A 24,656-nucleotide genomic window follows, 5' to 3' on the forward strand; every position below is an offset into this window, starting at 1 on the left:
TTTTTTTTTTTGAGACGGGGTCTCACTGTATAGTTGAGACTGACCTGGAACTCACTGTGTAGCCCAGGCTGATCTCGTACTCACAGTGATCCTCCTGCCTCAGCCTCCCGAGTGCTGGGATTACAGGCATGAGCCACCATGCCCGGCAGAAATTGGACTTTCTTCAACCAAAAGAACTGAAGTACCTCTGTAAGTGAAACAAGATTGACTGTTAAACACTCTGTTATGCACTGAAAGGCAATCTAGGCTGAAGTGGTACAGGGCACAGAGTTGGGGAAAGTCTTTTAAACATTCTTTTTGAGCCATACTTGCCATCAAACCTAAACCCAAAGCAACTCTTATCAACTAGACCCAGGTGATCATCTACTAAGCTGTTACCAGCATGTGCCCCTTACATTATTCCCATCTGAGAAGACAGAAAATCCTGTTCAGCTGCACTGTCTCTCATCTTTGCATCCCCGGCACAGGAGACAGTAACTGCTTACAGTTAGACCAGAGAGAGGCCTTAAGACATGGGAAAAAGTGATTGATGATTTAGGAGTCGGTACTCTGGCCCTCGAAACACCTTTGAGCAACAAGGAGGTTTAGAAGGAACAGCCTAGGTTTAAACAAACCAACAAGAGTGAAAACTTAAAATAGCCACGCTTATATTTCTTTTCATAAAGTTTATCTTCTATAACCCTTTCTCAACATACGTGGACTTTCCAGTTTTGCCATTATCTTTTTTTCTATTTTGGTAGGGCAAAAACCTTATCATATAAAATTACTGATACCACAAACATATCTTTATACCTATAACCTTCTTCATATATCTTTTTATATCCTACTTACTGGTGTATTTCTGTAACAGCCTAATATCTTCTTGGATTTTCCCCAGTAAGCTTTTTTTTGGTGTCAGAGTGAGGTTATAGATGTTTACATTCCAGTTATGACTGCAGGACTACAGACCCCTAAGTGGCCTTGAGTAGCATCCTTATCTTAGCCCTATCAGAAAGCAATAGAAGAGCAAGTTAACCTTGGATTGTGGTTTAAGAACTGTATCAATGCACAAGACATGTTTCAAGCATATCCTTTAAATAAAAAAATACCAACTCAAATTGGAATCCAAAAGGAAATTTATCAATCAGCCAATTTGTCTCAATTGGCTCTTGTCAACTCCTCAAAGGTTTGTAGGAAGGCTGTTTCCTTCTCTGGATCTGTAGAGGAGTTAACTCCAACTCTGTTATCCATTTGGACTCAGTGCAGGCTGTGTACCATTTAAGAGTTTTTTCCCCCCATCAGCCTAAGAAATAGAAGTTATAACTTTTGTCTAAAAGCACCAGTTTGGCTGGGCATGGTGACACACGCCCTGTAACCGCAGCACTTCGGAGACTGAGGCAGGAGGATCACCACAAGTTCAAGGTCAGCCTGGACAACATAGTAAGTTCAAGGCCAACATGAACTACACAGTGAGATCCTACATGGATAAATAAACAAATAAATGTATAGTTTTCCTACATTCAGGCGAGGGGGGGTGAGCAACCTGGGAGTGGTAGAAGAAGAATTTGAGTGACAGGAAGAAAATGGGTTAACAGGGAGACAAAGAGTAACAGGCAAGATCTCCAGTACTTGGAAGCCACAAGGGCACAACATTTAGGGTGCAGGAAAAGATTATGTGACAAGGACATTTTATACTTTGGTTGCACAAACATAAACCATAATCCTGGCAGATGCGTGAGAGTTGTCTTGCAGAGAGTACAATGCTCTATACCCATGACTGAGCTATCCTTCCATGACAGTCTTTGAATTTATTTTAATTACCTGATCCATGTCTGCAAATTTATAACCAGACAATTAAGACAAGACAACAAGATATATAAGGTCTCTCTTTCCTTCTGGCTCAGCTTGCCAAGAAAGGGAATCATGACAGAGAAAGGCAATTCATTTTCTCTAGCACTTGCAGTGAGTTGAAGGAGCAGAATGTCTAATATGTCTTGGCAACAGAGAGCCAAGAGCTCCAAAATTAGAGATCACTCCTTTGCTAGTGGAAAAAAGCAAATCAGAAATGGAAACTGCGTGAAGACTGGACTAACATTACCTCCACTCGTGATAGAGGGGGATCAGCTCAGCTCACATCAGTGAAATCTGTCCCCCAAGACTTTGAGATGGGAGACTGTGCTAATTACCTTTAACTTGCCAATGGGGTCCTGATATTGTTCTAAGCAGAGGCATAAAGTGAAAGCAAACCTGGGAAAAATGTATACCTTACTTATTTCTTCTTGGAATCTGGGGACAAGTCCCAAATATGTTACCAGAACCCTGGGGTTGTGTCCCATGATGACAAAGAATGAGACAGGATGGAGGAAGTAGAATTCAGGCAAATTTATTTAGAAGTGCCAGGTGTGGTGGTGCACGCCTATAATCCCAGCACTCGGGAGGCTGAGGCAGGAGGATTACTGTGAGTTCCAGCCTGGTCTACATAGTGAGTTCCAGGTCAGTTTCAACTACACAGTGAGACCCTCTCTCAAAAGACCAAAACAAAAATTATTTAAAAGTTATAAAGGCAAGCTGGGCATGGTGGCGCACGCCTGTAATCCTAGCACTCGGGAAGCTGAAGCAGGAGGATCGCTGTGAGTTCAGAGACCAGCCTGGGCTTCACAGTGAGTTCCAGGTCTGTCTCAACTACATAGTGAGACCCTGTCGCAACCTCCCCCACCCCCCAAAAAAGTTATAAAGGCAAGAAAGTAAAAGGTATTAAGCAAAGTAAGTAACGATCCTGCTGGGCAGGAAGGGAGTTCTGAGTTAGGACACCCATGAACGCTCTTTATCTGGGGTTTGTTTGTTTTTGAGACAGGGTCTCCTTATGTAGTTCAGGTGGGTGTTGAATTTAGAATGTAGCACAGGATGGCCTGACTGTCTCACCTTCTGAGTGCTGGGATTGCAGGCATGAGCCATCACACAGGTATAACTAAGATTTTTATTTGTTTGCTTGCTTGTTTTTTTTTTTCTTTGTACCGGTTATGGAACATTTGTCAGGCAGGCCTCATACCTAAGATGCACTAAGCTACATCCCCAACCCTACCTAGGGATTTTTGAGGGATTTAGAAGCAGGTTTCAGCCATTGTGCAAGCAACATTATCTCTACCCTATAGAAGACTCTCTCTGTGTTTTCCTTTTTTTCTTCCTCTGCCCCTCTCTTTCCTTTTTTTTTTTTTTTTGTTTTTTGCTTTTTTTGTTTGTTTGTTTAATCTATGCAGTGTTCATCTAGTGTCCAGGTAAGGCTCATGTACTTCTGAGCCAGTGGCTTGCCTGATCACGTTTTGTGGAGGTCCCATATAGCTAAAGGATACCTGGCAAATGTTTTTGTAAGATCTCTGGAATCTTGTTTCGTTTTGTTTTGAAGCTAGGGTATTGCTATGTAATCCAGGCTGGGCTGGAACTTACTAAGGAGCCCAAGAGCTGGGATCACAGGCATGTACCACCACACCTGGCAAGATCTCTGGAATTTCAATTTCTGCCTCACTAATTCTTGTTACAAGCAGACAAACCTAAGTGGCTCTGCCTCTCTCATTTTTCTTCAGAAAGTCTATACCATCGCCTTGGGATCTTTTTCCTTCTCAGTACTAAGCACTGTGAGAAATTAATTTATTCTTATTTCCTTGTTGATATTCATGTGCCCTGGCAGATGAGTAGTGTTTACTGATTTACCCAGTTCTTATTATGTGACCAGCTTCATTTTTAGCTTTTTACATGTTACCCATTCGTTTAATTTTCACAACCCATAACCTAGGTATTATCAGGATTCCAATTTTATTTTTTAGTTTTTTGGTACTGGGGATTGAACTCAGGTACTTGTGCTTGTGAGGCAAGCAGCAGAATCACTGAGCTAAATCCCCAGCCCAGGATTCCAATTTTATAAAGTATCTGCATTGCCTGAATATGAACAATCACTGGCTTAGTGAGGGAGAACTAAAAGGATGTGAAGTAAAATGAGATTCTGGCTGCCTGGTGTGGCAAAGATGAAATTGTTTTATTTGCAAAAACATCTCACTTGCCAGCTCTGGAAAGAAACACCCTGGATTTAGTTATGTACAATCCACCAGCAGCTCCGTAGGGATGTAAGAAATGCACTCTCAGGTTGCATGCTTGACTCAGTGAATCTACATCTCGAGTTTAATGGGATTCCTTGGGTATTCTAAAAGTTTCAGAAGCACTAAGGAAGGTCATGTCAAATTTCCGTCTCAATTGTAAGTAAGAGCATACACCTCTCCCTGCCTCATTCCTACACTTCAAGGTCCAGGAAACCAATCACACAAGAGAAGAGTAGGGGAGCAGTGAAAACCTTTTCCTTCTGTTGTTGGCCTAGCAAACATAAAATCTTTCTGGTTTTACGGCATCAAACTTATTTATTTTTGATAGTGTCTCGCTAACGTTGAACTCATTGTGGAGTCCAGGCTGCCATATCTTCAGGTCTGTTTCCCAAATACTGGGATTGCAGACCTGAGCTACCACACCAGGCAGCCCCAATCTCACTTTACCCCACATCCTTTTAGTTCTCCCTAAGACATACACAGGCAGTGCAGGGATTTGGAAGAAACCCCACTCTCACTAGCAGCCTTGCCCGTAACAAGGCTTGCCTTTGCCCTTAAAAAAAATGGCGCCCGGGATCACGCGTTTCCGGCAGAGGAGCTGAATAGAATAAGAGAGGGCCAGAGACCGGAAGTTACCGCCTGTTGCCCCTCCTCCTACCTCTCCTAGTCCTGCCTCTCTCGGGACGATGAGGCCAGTTGGCTCCTGTGGCTGAGTTTCGGTTGCTGGGTGACAAGTCCGAGTTGGAAAAGTGTGAGTGCTCGCTGCCTCGGCCGCTGGCCGATTTGCGACTCTCGGGGTGACCTTCGAGCGACCGGGACGGAGGGCGGAGAGTTGTGCGCCGGACGCTCAGTGACGAGGTCTCCTAGTCCTGCCTCTCTCGGGACGATGAGGCCAGTTGGCTCCTGTGGCTGAGTTTCGGTTGCTGGGTGACAAGTCCGAGTTGGAAAAGTGTGAGTGCTCGCTGCCTCGGCCGCTGGCCGATTTGCGACTCTCGGGGTGACCTTCGAGCGACCGGGACGGAGGGCGGAGAGTTGTGCGCCGGACGCTCAGTGACGAGGGGCTAGCCCGCGCCCGCTTCCACAGGCAGCGCCTCCGCCGTCGCTTGTCACCCTCTGAGTGGGTCCTCTCCCGGCCACTGTGCTCCATTCCACGCGCGCACCGGAATTAGACGGGGGGTGATTGGCTTTGGCCTCCAGAGAGGAAAAAATAGTTCGTTTTAAACTTCATTCCTTGAAGTTTTGCGAACTTTGGCCCTGAGGCTTGCCTCATTTCTTGTGATGAAAGCTACTTCTTTCCAAGCGACAATACTGCATTGTGATTTTGGAATTTTATTTCCTCCCTGTAAGTATCCACCTCCACTTTTCTAGAGCTCCAGGTTGGGAAACTTCATAACTTGGATATTGTTGTGAACTTGGCTTCCTCTCCCTAATCCTGTTTCCTTGATGCACTTAAGAGTCACTTGCAGTTGGAGTGTAGCCATAATTAGTTTCATCTTCACCAAAGAGAAATAAAGATTTTGGTAAATAGATTTCGCCTATTAGTGAGATACCACTTGAAAGTAGGCCTTAGTTTCTGACGAAAACACTTTCCTGGAAAAACCATTGCCTAAAAATATTTTAGTAGTTTATTTTTATCGCAGTGGGGAGTTAAGGAGTGACGAGTTCTCTTAACTGTCTTTGTCATTCAGTTTAATTAGTACTTTTCTTACTCTTCTTTTTGGTGGGAGGGGGTACTGGGGAGTGAATGCATACTACCCAAGTGCGCTATGATTGAGCTGCATTTCCAGCCCTTTGAAAAATTTGTGTGTGGAACTAGCCTTGCTAAATTACTCAGGCTGAGCTTGAACTCCTAGGTTTAAGCAGCAGTCCTGCCTCAGGATCTGCTGTGCACCACCTTTAGGCTAATTACTGCTTTTCTAACTTTTGTTTTCTTTCCCAGAGGGATAATGGCAGAAACTACTTCTCCCCTGAAGCACTTTGTACTGGCTAAGAAGGCAATTACTACAATCTTTGGCCAGTTACTAGATTTTGTTACTGAAGGATCACATTTTGTTGAAGGTTTGTGCCTTTTGAATTCTCAAAATGATTATTGTTGAAAGTGTATAAAAGTGGGTTTTATCTGCATTAGGTATTGAACTCATAGCACATTGTTCTGTGTACTGTAAAAGATTCCATAATGAGTAAAGCCCATTTTTTGCCCTCTGGAGGAGGATTACATGGTACAATGATTAAGAAATAAGTACTTCCAAGCACTTTACTATATTAATGGCTGTTTCAGTTAACTTTTCTCATTGCTGAGACAAAATACGGGACACCCAGAATTAAAGAAGGAAAGGTTTATAGTAGCTCAGTTTGTAGAGATCTCTTGAGTCCATAGTTGGCTGGCTCCAAGGCAGGGTGGCATGGCAGAAGGCCTTTGCAGAGGAAACAGTTCATAGCATGGCAGCCAAAAGGCAGCAAAGCAGAGAAGTAAGGAAGCCGCAGTTGGCCACAGTAGCCCTTCTTCTGTCCCTTACGTTCTATCCAGGCTACACACCCTCAGGGTGGGCAGCACTCACACCCAGAGTGGGCCTTCCCATTATCCACACTCAGAACGATGCCAAACCAGTGAGACCCTGTCTTGGGAAAAAAAATTGGAAAGAAAAATTGTGTAAACTAGTTCAAATAAAGATGATGAAGAATATATTATCAGTATATATTAATTTGGAGATAACTGTTGACATTTCTTCTGAGATTCCGGTAAATTCATAGAGTCAAACTTTTCTTTCCTTAATTCTCTGACCTTCCCTTACCAGGTTTTGAGCGTCTCAGGGTTGCAACGCTTTCTGTATTTTTAGTACCCAATTCAACACATTTCAGGTTTTGTTGAATGAGATTTTAAAAGATTACTGGTATATAATTTGTTTTTTTGTGTATGTGCGTGCACGTGCTTGGGGCCGCACACAGTACTGGGGCCTTTGCTCAGAGCTACATCCCCACTCCCTTTTCATACTGAGTCCCTGTCTTCCTAGGTTGCTTAGGCTAGACTTAAAGTCACAACCCTCCTGTCTCAGCCTTCCAGAGTGCTAGGATTACAAGCATGCACCACCGTGTCCAACTTGGCATAGTATCTTTGTTTTTCTAATTTGGCAAGAAATTGATGTGGTACGGTGACTTTTTTTTTTTCCATTTTCTTAAACATTTTATTTACTGTGATAATGAAAGTGACTCTGTAGTCCTTTCTCTCCATACTATTATCTCCTGGCATCTCCTGGCTATGGTAAAATGTTATGTAGCTCCTTCTAAAAGTCGCTTGCCAGTTAAATGTTACTGGGTTCTGGGTTGCTCTCTCCTCCTTCTAAAGTTAGATTCCAGGCTCTCATCTTGAACAAAGAATTGAATGAAACAAGAAAAACAGTGGCAAAGTTTATTTGATGAAAGTAAAAGTGAAGAGGGAGAAAGAAACTAGCTCTGCAGAGCAAGCTTGGGCTAAGTAAAAGAGGAAAAAGCAAGATAAAAGTATGCCCTGCAGAAAGCAGGGTGGGTTATTATGAGAAAGCCTAGCCTATTTTTTCTGTCTTTTTTTGAGCCAGGATCTTGCAATGTAGTTTAGATCAGCCTTAAATACTATGTAGCCCAGGCGGGCCTGGAACATGTGGTTCCTCTTGCTTCAGCCTCTGGAGTGCTGGGATTACAGGTGTGTGCCATTACATCTGACACAATGACTTTTGAGAAGAATTTTTTTCTAGAAAAGTTGATAAGTGAAAATTAAGTTACATGTTACATTTTTCTGCATGTGGAGCCTGTTACAGATTGAGGATAGGCTAGGAATGAGTGAAAAGACAGTTTGAGAATCAAAATTCAATTTTATTTATTCTAGAACCTTAGAAAAAAATTTTCCAAAAAGAGACAACTTCAAAAAAAACTTTAAAAAAGTGAGTGACAAATCAAATTGGGTGGGGTAGCACATAGCACAGGCCTGTAATTCTAGAATTCTGGAAGGCTGAGGGCAGGAGGATCACAAATTAAAGTCCAGCCTGGGCAACTCAGCAAAATAGTGAGTTCCTGTCTCAAAAAATAAAAGGGGCTGGGAATGTGTAAAGGCCCTAGGTTCAAACTTCAGTAACTGTCCTCCCTCACCCCCATAAAAAGATAAAGCAAATTAAATCAGAAATATGGAAGAGCAAGAATAAAATGAAACCAAAGTGAGTGTAACCATTCTTTCTCTTAAGTTTAAATATATGAACAGTGGGTAAGTTTCTTTTTTTCTTCTTCTTTTTTTCCCCTTATCAAAGATCAAATTCAGGACCTTGTGCTTGCGAGGCAGGTTCGGTGCCACTGAGCTAAATCCCCGGCCCCTGGGTAATGTTTTAAAAGGCACTGTCTGTAATTAAGACATTTAAATAGCCAAATGAGGTCCGGGGATTTAGCTCAGTGGCACTGTGCCTGCTAAAACATAGCCAAATGAATCTGTGTCTTTACTTACAAAAGAGGTGATAAGAATGTAAGTGTCAGCTGGGGATTTATCTCAGGTGGCAGAGCGCCTGCCTGGCAAGCGTGAGGTCCTCAGTTCAATCTTCAGTACCAAAAAAAACAAGAATGGAATTGTTAGTGCTGAAAGAAAACAAAACTAAAAGGTTTTTCTACTTTTCAAACCCAGCCTTTATAGGTAATGTGTTACTAATTTTTCTGGACAGGGTTTTTAAGATCCATTGCAGTGAGGCATGTACCCCCATTCCCAAATACCTAGACTGCAAGTATTTTTAGATTTCATATGGCACATTATACAACAAAGATAAAATATATACAATCGTAGGTATTTCATTGTGTAATACACTATTTGTGTTACTTTTTCTAATACCATTTCAATTTTGCAGCAACATATAGGAATCCAGAACTTGATAGAATAACCACTGAAGATGATCTGCTGGAAATACAGGGGTATAAAAACAAGCTTTCTGTTATTGGTGAGGTGCTATCTCGGAGACACATGAAAGTTGCATTTTTTGGCAGGTAATCCTTCATTATTTCTTCCAAGGTTAGTTTCCAGAAAACAGCATTTTTTGGTAACATTGTCAACTTTTTCTGATGTTTCAGCAAATTATATTCCTCCCACAACTGTTTGTTTATACTTGTGATGAATGTTAAAGCTCTTAGCATGTAAGAGAATTTATTCATCTTAGCTTCTGCTATAAAATGAAACTTTAATATCAGAAATGTTTCTACCTTTTAGGCTCTTGACCAGTTATATGAATGGAAGTATAGATCAATAATGAGCATAATTTGTTACTTACTATAAATTTAAATTGATTATCAAGTATGCGTTCCCAAAGGATTTTGAGCTCCAATTTCTAGAGGGAGCGTAGGAAGCACCGTGTAACTGTCTAGAGTAATAGTATGGTCTCTTGTCACAGTTTAAAACATCCATTTAACAGTCAGTTATTGAGGTGGTGATGTAGTTCAGTGATAGCACTTGCTTGACTGATCCAGCACCACAAAGATAAAAATCATCTGTTTACTACTGTGTACTCTGCACTCTTAGACACTACTGTTACCAGGTTTAGGAGTGCTGTCGTCTCCTTCTGGGGGTGGTCTTTAGGTTTGTTCTGTCTTCAGCAAAGAACTGGTCAAGACAAGCACAAGTGGTAGCAAAGTTTTATTAAAGATAGGAAAAGAAAGAGGCTCTGCTGAATGAGTTTGGCTCGAGTAAAAGGAGGAAAAGACGTGAACAGCTACTTTTTTCCAACCAGCCTTGCCACACTCTCATCTCTTATCTCACTGGGATTAGCCCCATATTTGGTCTCTCAGATATGCTTTACATCAATAAAAATGTTATTATTTCCCTGCTGTACTGGAGATTGAATCCAGGCTACTCATATGGAGCTATATCCCCAGCCCCAGACTTTCTTATCATCATCATCATCATCATCATCATCATCATTATTATTTTTTGGTACCGGGTATCGAACTCAGGACCTTGTGCTCTCAAGGTAGGTGGCAGAACCACTGAGCTAGATCCCCGGTCCCCTTCTTATTATTTTTTATTTTGAGATAGGGTCTTTCTGGGCTTGACCTTGTGATCCTCCTGCCTCAGCCTCCCAGAGTACTGGGATTACAAGTGTGCACCACCACTCACAGCCAGAAGCATTTATTTACTAAACCTAAGCTACTTCCCATTTTAGGGCTTTCTTTTGGCACTTGAAATTTTCTGTCTCATTCTTTGGATCTCATTCTAAATGTTAGTACCTTATTAGCCTTCCCTGACCATTGTAAAGGGGTCCTTCTTAACTATTCATACTCTCTCTTCATTGTTTTTGGGACAAGGTCTTGTTGTATAGTCCAAGGTAGCCTTGAAATCAGCCCAAGCTGGCTTTGAACTCACGGCAGTCCTGTCCTGCTCAGCCTCTTCAGTGGTAAACCACCACAGCCGATTGTCCCCTAATTTATGATGGCTCAATTTGAAGTTTTTTGTAGTAATACACACTCAGCTGCAACCGTGTTTTGAAGTTTGGTCTTCGACTAGCAGTTTCCACTGAGCCATGTGATCACAGCCAATACTCTATAGCAGTGGTGGTGAACCTGTGGTACATGCGCCACAGCTGGCTGTTTGTATCATTGAATGCTCTAAAAGGTTCGCCATCACTGCTCTATAGTACACTTACTGTATTGCTCAACTATGATGTTGGGTAGGTTAGATGCAGTAAATGCACTTTCATAACATGGTATTTTCAGCTTACTGTGGGCTTATCAGAATGTAAGCCCATCATAAATTGAAGAGCATTTATATTTAGCTTTGGATGTTGCAATGGTCCAAAAGCTCATTCCTTGAAAAGATCTATAAATGGAAGGGGAAGAAGAGAGGGAGACCATGATGTGGATAGGTTGTTGAATTTAAAATATTAGGGAATATTGCTAAGAGTATAGAGAAGTTAGCGGGCATTATAGACATGTAAATTGTATCACAGTTAATATGCAGTGAGAGAGGAGAGGGATGGGCTTTTGGAGAAGTCACACAAAGAGTAAAGACATCGGAATTGTGGTTGGAGGTGAATCTGAAGAGGGCCAGGTCCCAGGATGAACAAGCAATAATCAAACCTACACTCCTCCCTAGAGATAAGCAGCAATTTGAGATTATACTGTAATTAGCACCACCCAATCTGTGCTGCCCAGATAGGCATCAGACACATAGCTGGAAGACTGGAACATCTGGATGCATACTCCGCATTCCAAAAATGTCTTCGTTCTTTTCCTATACTCTTGCTATGTGACCTGCTTCCCTATTGACTCAATATTAGCTGGGCGACTATATAGTAATCCTATAGGTTGATTGTAGTTTGACCCATGTTGTGATTTTGCTGTATAAATTACCTCTGACAGAGTCTTGGTCAGCCCCTTAACCCCTCCTGGAGATCCAAGAGCTATTCCTTTTCTCCTTGTTTCTGATAAAACTCCCCTAGCTTCCTTCTTTGGTTTATGACTTCATTCCTTAATGATGTGAGACCATGAACTGGACACATTTGGTATATAATAGGTTAGTAAGTATATTTTTTTTGTATCACAAAGACAAGATTGTTAAGGACCTTTTATGTCATGGCAAGGAATCTGCATTTTTTATATAATATCAACAGGATGATTTGGCTTTTTTTTTAAGGATTTGGTATTATAATTTATTTTATTTTTTTGGTACCGGGGATTGAACTCAGGTCCTTGCGCTTGCAAGACAGGCGGCAGAACCACTGAGCTAAATCCCCAGCCCTTGGTATTATAACCTTGGATACAGTGTGAAGGATAGATTGAAGGGCAAATAGGAGGTAGAAGGCAGTTGCAGTAATGTAGGCAAGACATTTTAAGAGCCTAGCTTGTGAGATTGGAGAGCCTTTGATCAGTCTTGAAGGGAGAGAGATAAAAGGTACATTGGGCTATATGGTGATTAATTACTTCAGGAAAATAAGAAAGTAAAAAATTACTTGGTTGGCTGAGTGCCCTTCATTGAGATGGGTTTGTGGAAAGAAGATAGAGTAATTTGGTTTTGAATAATTTTCATCTGTGGTACCTCGTAGGCATTCAAATGAAGTTATCCAGAGGTAGTTGTATATTTGGGATTGGAACTGTGGAGAATTTTAGGAAATTTAAGACTCACTAGTTTAAGTTGATTGAGACCACAGGAATTGATGAGATGAAGGGTAGAGCATGTAATTTAAAAGAAAAGAAAATGGCAGGATTGGGGAGAGGAAGAGGTACCATTCATGGAATAGTGATACCAGACACCTAAAAGAAAAATAGGAAAGACTGGAATATATTTGGTCTTTCCTTTTCTTTGTACAGAGTTCCTCAAACCTTTGGAATTTCTTGAGTGATAGGAATAGCTTTTGTTATTTAGATTATTTATTTAGTTACTGTTTTGAATCAGGGTCTCACTATGTACTTCAGGCTGACCTTGAACTCACTATATAACCCAGGTTGGCCTCTAACCCCTTCTGCCTCCTTAGCTTTTGTTATTATCTGTCCCTTTTTTTGTTGTTGTTTTTTGAGACAAGGTCTCACTATGTAATTGAGACCTGGAACTCATTATGTAGCCCACGCTGATCTCAAACTCACAGCGATCCTCCTGCCTCAGCCTCCTGAGTTCTGGAATTACAGGCACGCATCACCATTCCTGGCTCTTATGTATCCCTTTTTATTAAACCTGAGTTTCTGCTCCTGAGGTGACCTAGGGTGGGAACCTTAGGTAGTTCAAGGAGGGGGCCAGTCAGCAGAAAGACCGATCAGAGGATTATTGAGTTTTCAGCCCCATATACCAGTCTCCAGGAAGAGGGGGCAGGAGTTGAGTGGGGTAGGAGATAGTTGGGATCAAGTTTTCTTTTATTCACTTAACTTTTTTTTGAGATAGGGTCTTGTGTGTAGTTCAGGCTGGGTTTGAACTCATTACATAGCCCCGACTAGCCTCAATTTGTGGCCTCAGCCCTCTGAGCTGTGGAACTACAGCCATGTGCATCCCACCCAGCTCAGTATTAAGCTTTATTTTATTTTTTTGTTTTTTTCAAGACAGGGTCTCCTTATGTAGCTCATGCTGGCCTTGAACTCACTATGTAGCCCAGGCTGAACTCTGAAATTCTCCTGCCTCAGTCTTCCAAGTGGTGGGATTACAGGCTTGTGCCACCATGCTTGGCTCCAGGATTAAGCTTTATAGAGTCTCTTGAGCAACAAGGTTGATGGGTTTCTAGGTTGTAGAGCACATGTAAGCGCTGCAGGGGTAGCATATTCAGAGAGGGCACTGATACTTGACACACACAGCCCATCTCTTCTCCTACGGGAGAGTGATCAATCCTCCAACTTCCTAGAAAGGGACACTGAGAGAAAGAGGGACAATGGCGACTTGAGAAATTTCAAAGTGCATGGGAGCCGGGAGGGCAGTGCCTAAGAATGGGCAAAGATAAGGGAAGGAGATCCTGTGTTGATGAGGATCTTAGGTTGATGAGGGCAGTAAGGAAAGCATTCTTACAATAGGTTGGGACAAGGTAGCTGGCTAATAAAGAAGTTGTTCTTCCCCCAGCTGAAACTTTCTTTTATTATTACTCAGTTCTAGAAGAACCTGCTGTCTTCAGCTGATGTACTCTTGCCCTTGAGCATCACAGTATCATGGTACCATTGAGTCTTCAACTTGTGACCTGAGGCAAAACAGTTATGTTTCTGCTTGTCATAGCCGGCTCATGGGCAAGGTGACATTGGGCCTTAGACAGCTATAGTTGTACTTTAATTATGAAATGATTTTTCCTGTAAACTTATGTAGAATGGTTCCCGACATTCACCTGGCTTTATCTGTACCCTGGTAATAACCTTTTAATAAACCAGTAAACACAGGTGTTGCCTTCAGTTCTGTGAGTTGGCCTAGTAAATAGTGGACTCCCTGATTTACACTTGGTTGGTCAGTCAGAAGCACAGGTCATAATGTGACACTTTCAGTTGGCCTCCAAAGTGGGGGACAGTTTTGGGCAACTAAGTCCTTGTTCTGTAGTTTTTTTGTTTTTGTTTTTTAACAGCAAAACATTTATTAGTCCATTTTAGGCATACATAATGGTAACACTCATCATAGGGAGTTTGCGCCTGTACATGGTACATCCCGCCTCTTTTTTCTCCTCCTCCCTCCTTTAAGCCCCCTCCCCCTATGTACAAAAGCTTTGTTTCCATGTTTTCTTTTTCTTTTCACTTTTTTCTTGTCCCTTCTACCTTTCTCCCTCCCTCCTCCCTTGTTCCCTTGCCATTTGGGACATTTTCTTCCAGTTTCCCAGTATGTTCTGTCATTTCTGGCACTGTCTTCAGGTAGTTGGTGTCAGAAATTAATCGAATTCAGGGACCGACGGTTGGAGCTGTAGAATGGCTTGATGTCTGAGGATTGCCATGAGTTTGAGGTCACCTGGACTATATCACTGTTGAGATAATTAAGGTGAGATGGTTCCCTGGGGAGGAGGTTGGACATGATATCCAGAGCATAAGTGAAAGTATGACTCTTAGAAAGAAGTGAAGCATGAAGATAAGGATGCTAGTTTTGCAGTGAAGCCAAAGACTCTAAATAGCTTCTTTGGTTTGGGTTGATTGAAAGCAAGCTCCTGAAGAGGATATAAGGTGTATATAAGGTATTCTTGGGGTTTAGTGTCCTCAAAAATGTTCTGATTCTATGACTGGGTAACAAATTATGTAAAATTTAGCAAGTTACTTCTGTATCATGCTTACTAATTGTCAGTCAAGACTTCAGACAGAGTACAGAGGGGATGGGTGTCTTTTCTTTGCTTCATGACATCAGGAGCTTCATGAAGGTTGAGGGTGGCTCAGCAGCTGAGCCTAGGATTGGAATCATCTGAAATCTTCACTCTGGCATCTGGAGCTTCACTCACCTGTCTGGCACAACTGGAAGACCAGATCTGCCAACTGGAGCACCTGGCCAGACTTCTGTTTAGCTTAGCTTCCTTATAGCACAGCAGATTTGGGGTAATTGGATTGACTTCCTACACAGTGAGTGTCCAAGTGCATGTGATCCAGTAAACAGGGCAGAAGTGTTATTTCTAGTCTTTTCATGTCTACTCTTGGAAGTCACCTACCTAGTGTCACTTCTGACGTATTTGTTGAAGCAGCCAAAAACTAGCCCAGATTTAAGAAGATGGAATATGAATTTGTGATCGGAGGGATATCAGAATTTTGCCTGTAATTTCAAATTGTTACAAGAAGCAAGACAGAAAACTTAATGTAGGTTTATGGGAAAAGATGCAATTAGTTTTTTGGTACATTAATTTTGTAAATGTACATTGCTAATGTTTAAGTGAGATTGTCAGCCTTTTATAAAAAAAATGTAAGTTAATGAAATTTAAATGAATTGATATTTTGAAAAAGCTAGCCTGAAACTTAAAGAACAAATATTTTGTAGGCATAGCGACACATGCTTGTAATCCTGGCACTTGGGGAGGCTGAGGCAGAAGGATCCCTCGAATTTGGGGCCAGTTTGGGCTACATAATAAGCTGAAGGCCAGCCTGAACTACAAAGCGAGACCCTGTCACAAAAAAAAAAAAAAAAAAAAAAAACCAGAAAAAAGAATAATATTTTATTGTTACTTTTTTTATGAATCTGAATATTCTTCAGGACAAGCAGTGGAAAGAGCTCTGTTATCAATGCAATGTTATGGGATAAAGTTCTTCCTAGTGGGATTGGCCATACGACCAATTGCTTCCTGAGTGTCGCAGGAACTGATGGAGATAAAGCCTATCTTATAACAGAAGGATCGGATGAAAAAAAGAGTGTGAAGGTATGATATTAACTGTTTCAGCACAATGTACCTAAAACAGTGTCCTTGCAGTTTTAAGTTCTACTGCATAAGATGTCTGCATTGCTGGAGATGGAAGACTTGTTAATATTGCTTTTCATAACTAACTAAAGCCATCACAAACATTTTGAGTTTTTCTTCTCTCCCTGTTCTTTTTTCCCCCCTTTAGGGCTAAATTATTGGGAGAATAAAACTTGTCCTTAATCTTTCACAGTGTTGGATATTGAACAGTGTTTCACGTATGCTAGTAATCATGCTACAGCTGGGCTACACCCACTGCCCTATTCTAATCTTTAAATAAATGTAGAATTAACAGTTCTCTTAACCCTTCTGTTAAGGACAGTATTACTAACAAGTAGGGTTCCTATTTAATTTCAAATATGTTGTTTTGTTTTTTGAGACAGAGTCTCACTATTCAATTCAGGGTGGCCTTGCACTCACTTTGTAGCCCAGGCTGGTCTTAAATTTGTGGTAATATTCCTGCCTCAGCCTCCCAAACGCTGGGATTACAGGCATGCACCACCAAGACCTGCTTGTCTTTCTTTCTTTTTTTTTGTTTTTCAAACTTTGCTTTAAAAATGGACCCTGGAATCTATTGTTGATGTCTGTTTTTAGAGACACTTTTACCTGAGAAGTTACTAAACATCTTCATGAATAAATGTCATAGATTTATCAGATAAGGGCAAATGGCAGTTTCCTCCCTTCCATATTTTTGTGAACGGGTGTTGGAGATCCATCCAAGGGGCTTGTGCATGGTAGGCAAGGGCTCTACCACTGAGCTGTACCTCAATCCTTTGAAAAATTCCTAAATTCACTGCCACTAAATTTCTTCAGCTGACAAAAGAAATAAGCTAGAAAGAAATTATGCTATTTCATGTTAACTCTGAGGGGAAGAAGTTGGGAAGGCAGTGTTTCTCATCTCCATCCCCACCTTCTGGGGTGCTGGAGATAGAACCTAGGGCCTTGCACATGCTAGGCAGATAATCTACCGCTGAGTTACAACCCCGGCTTAATCACCCTCTCTTATACCTAATACTCTTCCCATAGACGCAGAAGTTCAGTACTGAAGAAGCTTTAGAGTTTGCTGCACTGTAGGTGAAATCATGGGTCTAGTTTTGTGAGTTTGCTTTTTTGACACACATCAGATGACACAGTCTGTCCTTGGACTGAACATACCCTTGAGATTAGTTATGGGAACAGATGAGATGATTATGAAAATATTCATATTTTTAACTCATATAGTTTAAAGAATCACTCTTTTGTAACTAAGATTTTTACCAAATCAAAATTCAAGCTGCCAGTGGCTTTAGAGAATCTCAAAAGGAAAATGTACTGTTTGATTTATTTTTGTTGTTTGTTTTTTTTGAGATAGAGTATCAGCTATGTAGTTCAGACTGGCCTTGAACTCACTATGTAACCTAGCCTGGCCTTGAACTCATGGTGATCCTCCTGCCTCAGCCTCCTGAGTGCTGGGATTACACAGGTATACACCACCACATCCAGTTCTGTGTGATATTTTTAAAACGTCATCTCATTTTTTCTGATCTGTGCCCTTCCAGTTCTTTTTCTCCACTGCTCTTTTCTCTCTCTCTCATACTGCCAAATTTAAATTTGTTTATCTCAAGTAAGTGGCCTGCTTTACAATATTAATAGACTTTGAGTCTTGTAACAGTCTACTTAGTGAAAGAGGCATGACAGTAATAGTGCCTCCTCACTGTTGGAAACACTTGTAATAACTCAATAAACAAGGGACTAGAGACTCACCACAGTTTTGTCAGATAGGTGTTTTTCTTTATCTTTATTTTATAGGTGAGGCACCACAGTTTTAGTATAGGTTTACAAATCTATCAAAATGTTTACTAAAGTAAGCAGACACTCCCTGCCCAAATAGCTAACGTTGTCACTGTAGAAATACTTCAGCTCTGATCAGGACTCCAGAGCACATTTGAAATAGACGTTTTCCTTTAAAATTTGATACAAAATCACAAAAGAATTATAGAAGTATGTGTACAGATCTTTTCTTGATTCATTTTATTTTATTTTAAACTCTTATATGTAAAACATACATGAAGTGTACTAATCACATTCATTTCATAAATGTGTCAGAAGTCATGTTGAGAAATTAAAATATTTTAGAAATTTAAATGGATAGAAAAGAGGCAAATTTATTTTAAGCAGGTTTGTGTATAACTTACTGCTGAAAAAAATCTTTTATTAAAAGGCAAATATGTATTGACCTTTTCTATTTCCTCTGCTTACTCCTATGGAGTTTTTTATTGAATCTATTTTTTTTCATTAAATCTATTTTCATTAAGACATTTCTTCTAGTACTGATGTTTCCCCCTTATTAAGCAATACACATTTGTTTCCAAAGACTTGGAAAATACAAATAAGCAAGGGGACCTCAGAGGCTCTCAAACCCATACTTTACAAATTCAGAATGAACTTCAGGAGTTCCATAGGGTTCTATTGCTAGAGCTGTATTGGTTGGTCAGGGTTGGTTTCCAAAGCTGATTATTTTTGTGGATGGTGTGAGTAAAGTGTTTTAAGAAAACTTTTTTTTTCCTACTTGATAATTTGTTAGGATTGCTCAGATGGTTTTATTTCAAACTGTTTAAAGTTTTACCTTTTCGCACATTTTGTAAAAATGGATGTTGTCCCAAATCTTGGTTTGAAATTTCATTACAAATACACGCTTTTTTGTTCTCTCTCTCTTTTTTTTTCCCCCTGCTTTAGACAGTTAATCAGCTGGCCCATGCCCTCCATATGGACAAAGACTTGAAAGCTGGTTGTCTTGTGCATGTGTTTTGGCCAAAGGCAAAATGTGCCCTCTTGAGAGATGACCTGGTTTTAGTAGACAGGTAAAATTACTTGTTAATGGTGTTTTTCTCTGGGTATTGGTTTATTTAATAGAACTGTGCTCTTTATTTTAGTGTATGGTACATAAAAATTGAAAACATCAACTACTTGTTCTCATTCAAAGTTGTTAAGGAACAGCTAAAATGTTGTTTTCTCTTTTTTCCTTCCTTCCCTCTCTCCCTCTTTTTTTTTTTTTTTTTGAGACAGAGTCTCACTATGTAGTTGAGACTGACCTGGAACTCACTATGTAGCCTACCTCTCTCTCTCTCTTTCTGCCCCTCCTGTAATGCTGGGAATTGAACCCACGTACTTTGCACTAAGCTGCATCCCTAGCCATTTTTTATTTTGAGAGAGGATCTTACTAAGTTGTCCAGGCTGGCCTCAAATTTGCAATTCTCCTGCCTTGGCCTCCAGAGTAGCTGGGATTATAGGTATATATCACTGCACCTGGCCTGATTTCTTTTGCAATAGTTGCATAGTTTTGATTCTGATATATGTATACACACACATGCACACACATATGCACGCACCCACGCACGTATATATTTTTACAGAATACATTTTTTTTTTTTGTGGTACAGGGGATCGAACTTGGAACCTATCACTTGTGAGGCAGGTGGCAGAATATATTTTTGAGACAGGGTCTTTCTATTGAAGTTCTAGCTAGTCTTGAACTCACAGCGATCCTGCTGCCTCAGTCTCCCAGATGTTGGGATTGTAGGCGTGCTCCCCCACCCCTGCATCCTTGTGATGTGTTTTTAAAATCATACTATTGTATGGTGCTTAATCAAGTGATTATACTTATCAGTTGAGTATCATCACTAGCTGAAAACTTACTAAGTGGTTTTCTAAAATTTGGTTGTGCTCTTATTTTCTTTAGTTAACATTTCAGTGTTCTGTGGAAACTTGTTTTGTTTTTACAGTACTGGAGATTGAAACTAGTGCCTTTGTACTGAATTATATCCCCAACCCTTTTAAATTTATTTTTATTTTTAATTTTTTAAACTTTTTTGTTGGTACTGGGGATTGAACTCAGGACCTTGTGCTTGCAAGGCAGGTGGCAGAATAAACTTTATTTTTTATTAGTACATATTTGTCATCCATATTAATCACACTCGTCATAGGCAGTTTGTTCCTTCTACTGTTAATTCTTTTTTTCCCATTTTCCTCCCTTTCAACCCTTGTGCCCCTCCCCATTTATGCAAGATTTGTCCATTTTTTTCCTTCCATTCTTTTTACCTTTTCCTTTCCTTTCCTTCCCCTGCCCCTTCCCTTGTTCACTTTCCCATTTGTACATGTTCTTCTTTTTTTAAAAATTCATTTTGTATTTATTTGTTTTGCTTTGCTTTGCTTTTTTGAGACAGGGTTTCCTTATATAGTTCAGGCTAGCCTTGAACTTGCAGTGATCTTCTTGCCTCAGTCTCCTGAATGTTTGGATTACAGGCATGTGCCAACATGCTTGGCTTACTTTTTATTTTGAGATAGAATCTTGCTAAGTCTAAATTGCTCAGGCCAAGATTGAACTTTTTATATTCCTGCTGCAGCTTCCCAGAGTGTTGATATTATAGGTACTGCCACCTTGCTTTTCTGGGAATGATTCTTTTTTTTGTACTGGAGATTGGACTCTCGCCCTTGCACTTTTGAGGCAGGTGGCGGAAACACTGAGCCAAACCCTTGGCCCCTGGAAATGTTTTGTTTTTGATGATGGGCTTTCCTTTCCATTGGAGAAGTGTTTCAAGTAACCATTAGGAATAATTCAGATGAGACAAGAGATAAAATACACTAAAGATTTAATAGTAGCTAATTTTTGTTTGTTTGTTTGTTTCTACAGCCAGACTAAATCCATAACTCCACCAGTCAAGGTAGATAGTGGACAAATCCTTCACTGCAGTTTTTATAATAGATGGTATAGATTCCAGAGAGTACTTTATTTTTCATTATGTGTGCTTAAAAGCACTTCTGTCTCTGAGCTATACAAGACATAGCTACTTGCACTCTCATTTTTGACTCTTAGCTTAGTTGGTTTTAGTTTTTAAGACTTATTTTTCAGCTTTTGAAGACATGAAGATTAAAAAGATTGAAATATTGCTTTCAAAATCACTGGGCTAGTGCCGGGCGTGGTGGGTCACGCCTGTAATCCCAGCACTGTGGAGGCTGAGGCAGGAGGATCGCTGTGAGTTCGAGACCAGTCTGAGCTACATAGTGAGTTCCAGGTCAGTCTCAACTACATAGTGAGACCCTGTCTCAAAAAAACCAAAAAAAAAAAATCACTGGGCTAGCTGGGCATGGTGGTGCACACCTGTAATCCCAGCACTCGAGAGGGTGAGGCAGGAGGATCGCTGTGAGTTCAAGACCAGCCTGGGCTACATAGTGAGTTCCATCCAGGTCAGTGTCAACTACATAGTGAGACCCTGTCTCAAAAATAAAGAAAAAAAAATAACTGGGCTAAAGTCTTTAAGGCATTATACAGATGACAAGTAGAAATTGTTTTTCAGGCTTCAAATAATACATAGACATTTAGGAAAAAAATTTATAACCTAAATTTTCTTTCTAAGAAATATCATATAATACTATTTTTATTTCACTTCCATTAGTCCAGGCACAGATGTCACAACAGAGCTGGATAGCTGGATTGATAAATTTTGCCTCGATGCAGATGTCTTCGTTTTGGTTGCAAACTCTGAATCAACACTAATGAACACGGTAGGATTTAATCATAAACTGTGTTCCGCTGGTAGGAAATTAAATGATGTCCATCTTAGTTAAGAAAACTAGAGAAATTTCAGTCATGGCTTAGAACCTCTAAAATCAGGGGCAGATGGGCAAATGAGAGCATTTGTGTTTCCATAGGATCACAAAGGCTATTTCTGGTCTTTTGTAGTGACCACTGGGATCCTACAGTAATCTAGGCCTTGTTGGCTTTACAATGGCACCTTGGTTCACTATCTTAATTCTTTCCGTGATTCTGGTCTCAAACCGAATCAAATTCAATGATTAGGTTCAGTATTCACCTTATGGGGAAATTTGATGTGGTTCTCAGCCTGTTTGCAACCAGACTTGTAGAAAGGATTAAGTTCCTGAACCGAGATGCCACTATAGCTTTGGATGAACCCTGATGAATGTAAGGTGACAAAGTACATGATGTTGATATTTGCTCTGAGTAGTTGCCAGTCTTAGAAGGGAATAGGTGCCAGAAGTTTTAGAATGTTTATATAAGTCTCTTTAATAAAGTATAAACCACTTCTGTTCCTATACCCTGCCACGTGCTGGGTAACACTTTTTATATTTTCAATTTTGTCAACCTTTTCTAGCTCTACCAATGCATACTCTAGGGTCCAGCCTACTTGCATGCACTCAAAGCTGCTGTCACAGTTTACCCAGAGTATCTAGAGCCAAATTCATTTCAAATGAACTTTTCATAGTTTAGATATCTAATATCCAAAAGTATGATTTTTTTTTTTAATTCTTACTAATCAGAAGCATGTAAAGGATTTAGTACCAGGACCTCTCTTTGTCATTGTGGGTCCCCCCACCCCCAGGTACCGGGGATCGAATTTGGAACCTTATGCTTGCACCAAGTGGCAGAACCAACTGAGCTAAAATCTCTGGCCCTGTCATTGTGTTTTTAATATTTGGATGGCTCAGTCTATATTACAAAGCCCAGGCTACTTTAATAACATTGATAATTGTTTATAACCTGGTAATATGAAAAAGTATTTATGTGATTAAAATATATATTCTAATTTTATTTATGATATTCTTCTGTGTGTATATGTGTGTGTACGTGTGTGCTAGGAATGAAACCCCATGCCTTGTGCATGCTGGGCGAATGCTTTGCCACTGAGCTACATATCTAGCCTTCCAAAGACCAGATTATGCTGGTCTTTACCTACAATTTGTCTACATCTGAACTTTCATAGGTCTTTCACCAACTCTGTTAATAGTACTTTTGGGTTTTCGTTGTTGTTGTTTTTTGAGACAGTGTCCCACTTTGTAGTTCAGGCTGGATTTGAACATATTAGCCCAGGCTGACCTCAAACTCACAGGTGCTGGGAGTGCAGACGTCCGTCACCATCCCCTACTAAACAGTACCTTTAGGCTCATCTTTATTATCATTTCTTTCTTCTTGGTGTTTTTCCTATTTTCAACTGGATGTAGTTTCTCTCTCTCTGAATTGTCCATGTTTATAGTATTTATAGATACCTTTATTATGTACAGATATATTATTACTAATTTACTTAGCTAACTCTTAAAAACAATTTGAGGTAGCTTTTTAAGAGCATGGTTTATTATATCCAGTATTTCCTTTTATGCCCTATACATGGTAGAGATTGATAAATACTATTTAAGTCAGATTTCAAAAAAGATTTGTGGCAGGAAAAGGTATAATCTTTATTTTTGTCTTCTTATATGTTGGTTTCCTCGTCTTTGAAAAGTTTAGTGCTCACAGGATGCTTTGTGAACTTTTGTTAGTGGATGTTACTACTGTTCAAACAGTGTAAAATTTTAAATTATAAATATAGATATATTTTAAATTATATTATAAATATAGATATAGGGGCCAGAGATTTAGATCAGTGTTACTGCACCTGCCTCATAAGCACAAGATCAGGAGTTTAATTCCTGGTACCAAAAAAAAAAAAAAAAAAAAAAAAAAAAAAAAAAAAAAAAAAGATATAAAATATCTTTAAAATGTGAATATCTTTTGGGGTTTTTGATATTTTTCAGGAGAAGCAGTTTTTTCACAAGGTGAACGAAAGACTTTCCAAACCTAATATTTTCATTCTGAATAATCGTTGGGATGCCTCTGCATCAGAGCCAGAATATATGGAAGATGTAAGTTATTCTTTTCTTTAAAATTTTGAAATATAATCATATCTATTTTCTGAGAAAAACTATACCTTAGAAAAGAGAAAAATCATAAGAAGCTTACTTAAGCTTACTTGTGAAGCGAATATGATTGTAAAATCCTCAAGTATGATTTTTTTTTTTTGTAGAATTCTTTTCTTTTTGTGAGACAGCATCTTGCTAGGTACCTCAGGCTGGACTCAGCTGTGACCTTCCTGCCTCAGCTTCCCAAATGTTGGTAAAACAGGTTTATGCCATCTGCCTGGCATGAAATAGGTTTGTGATAGTAACCAAAGTGGTGAACTACTTTGAGGGTAAATTGTCTTATAAAAGTGCTATTTAATCATTTCATAATTTTAAACTTCTTTTTTAACTTTTTGTTGATGTCTAATATACATAGTGGAAAAATGTATACATAAATCATAAACGTCCGGCTCAGTGGAGTTTACAAATGGAATACACATATGTCAGGATCAAGATAAAAAAACCCAGAAGATTCCCAGTAATCTGAATCCCCCCTTTGATCCCTTCCAATTTCTGTCTTCCTTCCCAAGCAAGAATAACTCCTTATCATGACTTCTAATATCATAGATTATTTCTTCAGTGGTTCAGCTTTAGGTGATGGAATCATAACTGCTTTTATGGCTGTCATCTTTTGCTTAACATTGTCTGTCATGTGATCCATCTTGGGCATAGTTGTAGTTTGTTCTTATTGGCATATGTTTTTATATCTGTAGGCTTTATATCATGTGACTACTATAATCATTCTGCTAATGATAGACATTTGTTAAGTTCCTATACAGTATTTAGCTATTGTGAATAATATTGTAGTGTACTTGCAGCATTTTTGTCGGATAGGCACATACACACCAGTGAGTCTCTATGGGGTTTTAAGTGATTGTGCTCCACAGAGATACTTGGCAGTGTCTGACGATACTTTTGGCTGTTAAAACTGGAATAGTGGGGTGCTGGCTCCAGTGGGTAGAACTGAGGATGCTGTTTCACATTCTGTAACTCAGTGCAGCCTCTTAAAGATTAGTGAACACAAGTTGTCACTAACACAGAGAGCAGTAGAACATGAATATAT

General features: G+C 39.9%; 1 protein-coding gene and 1 long non-coding RNA gene across 2 annotated transcripts in view; one reads left to right on the plus strand and one right to left on the minus strand.

Annotated features, from left to right (window-relative positions):
* The window catches only part of LOC104867892, a 7,039-nt gene extending 2,117 nt beyond the window's left edge, over positions 1-4,922 (minus strand). The window contains exons 1-2 of the long non-coding RNA XR_781887.2: positions 4,729-4,922; positions 832-984 (exon numbers count right to left, since the gene is read on the minus strand). This is a non-coding gene — a long non-coding RNA (uncharacterized LOC104867892). The remainder of the gene's footprint in view (positions 1-831; positions 985-4,728) is intronic.
* Positions 4,923-4,936: 14 nt separating this feature from the next.
* Positions 4,937-24,656, plus strand: part of Mfn1 (mitofusin 1) — a 43,074-nt gene continuing 23,354 nt past the window's right edge. The window contains exons 1-7 of the mRNA XM_010632448.2: positions 4,937-5,021; positions 6,010-6,128; positions 8,927-9,062; positions 15,682-15,844; positions 18,599-18,723; positions 21,316-21,424; positions 23,450-23,557. Of these exons, the coding sequence (XP_010630750.1) occupies positions 6,017-6,128; positions 8,927-9,062; positions 15,682-15,844; positions 18,599-18,723; positions 21,316-21,424; positions 23,450-23,557 (753 nt within the window). The 5' untranslated portion in view covers positions 4,937-5,021; positions 6,010-6,016. The remainder of the gene's footprint in view (positions 5,022-6,009; positions 6,129-8,926; positions 9,063-15,681; positions 15,845-18,598; positions 18,724-21,315; positions 21,425-23,449; positions 23,558-24,656) is intronic.

The sequence above is a fragment of the Fukomys damarensis genome, unplaced genomic scaffold (assembly GCF_012274545.1).
Source record: "Fukomys damarensis isolate Sample0158 unplaced genomic scaffold, DMR_v1.0_HiC HiC_scaffold_12, whole genome shotgun sequence".
Taxonomy (NCBI): Eukaryota; Metazoa; Chordata; class Mammalia; order Rodentia; family Bathyergidae; genus Fukomys; species Fukomys damarensis.